This window comes from Pseudophryne corroboree, chromosome 2 (assembly GCF_028390025.1).
Source record: "Pseudophryne corroboree isolate aPseCor3 chromosome 2, aPseCor3.hap2, whole genome shotgun sequence".
Lineage (NCBI taxonomy): Eukaryota > Metazoa > Chordata > Amphibia > Anura > Myobatrachidae > Pseudophryne > Pseudophryne corroboree.
The window spans coordinates 251668643-251670760 of record NC_086445.1 but is presented as its reverse complement, the minus strand read 5'-3'; the positions used below and the strand labels follow the sequence as shown (position 1 = coordinate 251670760).

Genomic DNA, 2118 nt, shown 5'->3' with positions numbered 1-2118 from the left:
GGGCAGTGCGCGCAGTTGCTGCCAGAGCTTACAAAGATGCTGAACGAGTTCGGAATCCCCATCGCGGGGGAGAAAACTGAGGGCCCAAAATAGGTCATCTCTTACCTAGGTATAGAGATCGACACAGAGAAGATGGAGTGCCGGTTGCCAACAGAAAAAATCGAAAAGTTGGAGCGAGAGATCAGTGCATGCGCCCAAGCGAAGTCAGTTACCTTGGACCAGTTGCAGTCATTGCTAGGGTCGCTGAATTTTGCTTGTCGCGTAATCCCTATGGGGCGGATTTTCAAGCGACGTATGGAAAGGGCAACAGCGGGAGTGAGGAAGAAACATCACTTCATCCGCATCAGTGGGGAATTGAAGGAAGATTTGTTAGTATGGCAGGATTTCTTGAAACAGTTTAACGGGGTGCGCATGTGGCCGAGCAAGATATCGCCAAACCATGCACTGCAGCTGTTCACAGACGCAGCAGGAGCCATAGGCTTCGGAGCGTACTTGCAGGGAGAGTGGTGCGCAGAAGAATGGCCGCAAAGGTGGAAGGACAGCGGTTTGACTAAGAACTTGGCAGCTTTGGAGTTGTTTCCTATAGTGGTAGCCGCAGAGGTTTGGGGCCGCAGGCTAGAGAATAAGTTCATACAGTTTTGGTGCGACAATATGGGCGTGGTACAGGCCATAAACAGCCACTCTGCCTCGTCCGCACCGGTGATTAGGTTGCTGAGGTGGTTAGTAGCGGCATGTTTGAGGCACAACATCACATTCAGGGCAAAGCATGTACCAGGAGTCGAGAACGATATCGCGGACGCGCTGTCACGTCAGAAATGGGAGGTGCTTAGGGCGGCAGCGCCGTTCGCGCGGGGCCAAGGTTTAACATGCCCTTCTCATCTTTGGCAGATAGCCGAGCCTGTTTAAACGAGCTGGTGGAAAGGTCCCTGGCGCCAAAGACCTGGAAAGCGTACGTGGCAGCATGGGAGAAATGGCAGCAGTTCCAGCGGAATGTAAGCTCAGAGGGCCAGGCGCCCCTGCAGCAATTGTTGGAATTCTTAGGCAAGAGTAAGGAGGAGGGAGCATCAAGGGCAGTGGCAAACACCAGGCTGGCATGGGTATCTTTCTTTTCAAAGTTGCTAGGGAAAGAGGACCTAACTAAGGTATTCGTAGTGCGCACACTGATGAAGGGATGGGCCAGAGCGAAGATACAGAGACCGGACTCCCGGGAGCCAGTAACCATAGAGAGGCTTAAGAGCATTATTCACATAGTGGCGAAAGTATCTAACGGAGAGTACGAGGAAAAACTGTTTAAAGCAGCGTTTATCATGGCGTTTAGCGGAGCATTTAGGGTCGGGGAGCTAGTAGCGCAGTCAAAAATGGCCGCCGGAACAGGCCTGTTGGTAAAAAATGTAGCGGCCTCGCAGGGCGCGGTCTTATGCAAAATTCACAAGTCAAAAACAGACCAGATAGGTAAGGGAAGATGGGTCCAGTTGGGCAGGCACCCGGACACAACAGTCTGTCCAATCGAGGCGGTACAAAGATTTGTGGAGGTCAGGCCAAAAGGGGGCGAGAATTTCCTCATTCATGTGGATCAGGCGGCCCTTACCAGGTCCCAGTTCACAGCCATATTTAAAAAATGCATCAAGGAGTTAGGCTGGAACCCGAGGAAGTTCGGAACCCACTCATTTAGGATCGGCGCGGCAACATCCGCCGCCAGCCAGGGATGCTCAGCCGAAGAGATAAAGGGGAAAGGGGGGTGGAAGTCAAACAGTTACAAATCGTACATCAGGCCGGTGGCCAGGACGCCGCCGCAATAAAGGGAATTGACGACTGTCCTAACACCCTCCCCCCCGCTTCCTCTATTCTTCGCAGGGATCGCCGGGAAGCGGTGTTGGATCTTCGGCCATTCATACATATTCTGGGCAGCGGCACGGGCCGCAAAAAGACCATACGGGCGCCAGCTGGGATGAGGCGAGAAGAGGCAGCAGTTTTTTGGCTGGGCAACAGGGGCATGGTATGGGAGCAGGCCAGGGAGGCCTGGCTCAAGGCCGAGCGGGCATTGGGAAAGCCCGACGTGTTGGTGTTGCACCTTGGGGGAAACGATATCGGGAAAACAAAGTCGCTAGACCTGATCAG

The 2118-nt window shown here is 53.6% G+C and overlaps 1 protein-coding gene across 1 annotated transcript; it reads left to right on the top strand.

Annotated features, from left to right (window-relative positions):
- The first annotated feature begins 866 nt into the window (after window positions 1-866).
- Window positions 867-1799, top strand: LOC134991450 (integrase/recombinase xerD homolog). Its single transcript, XM_063950743.1, has one exon. The coding sequence runs from the start codon at window positions 867-869 to the stop codon at window positions 1797-1799; it is 933 nt and encodes a 310-aa protein (XP_063806813.1).
- Window positions 1800-2118: the final 319 nt, after the last annotated feature.

Bases quoted from the DNA above. Each gene is read 5' to 3' on its own strand.
- LOC134991450 (XM_063950743.1), top strand. From the start codon at position 867: ATGCCCTTCTCATCTTTGGCAGATAGCCGAGCCTGTTTAAACGAGCTG.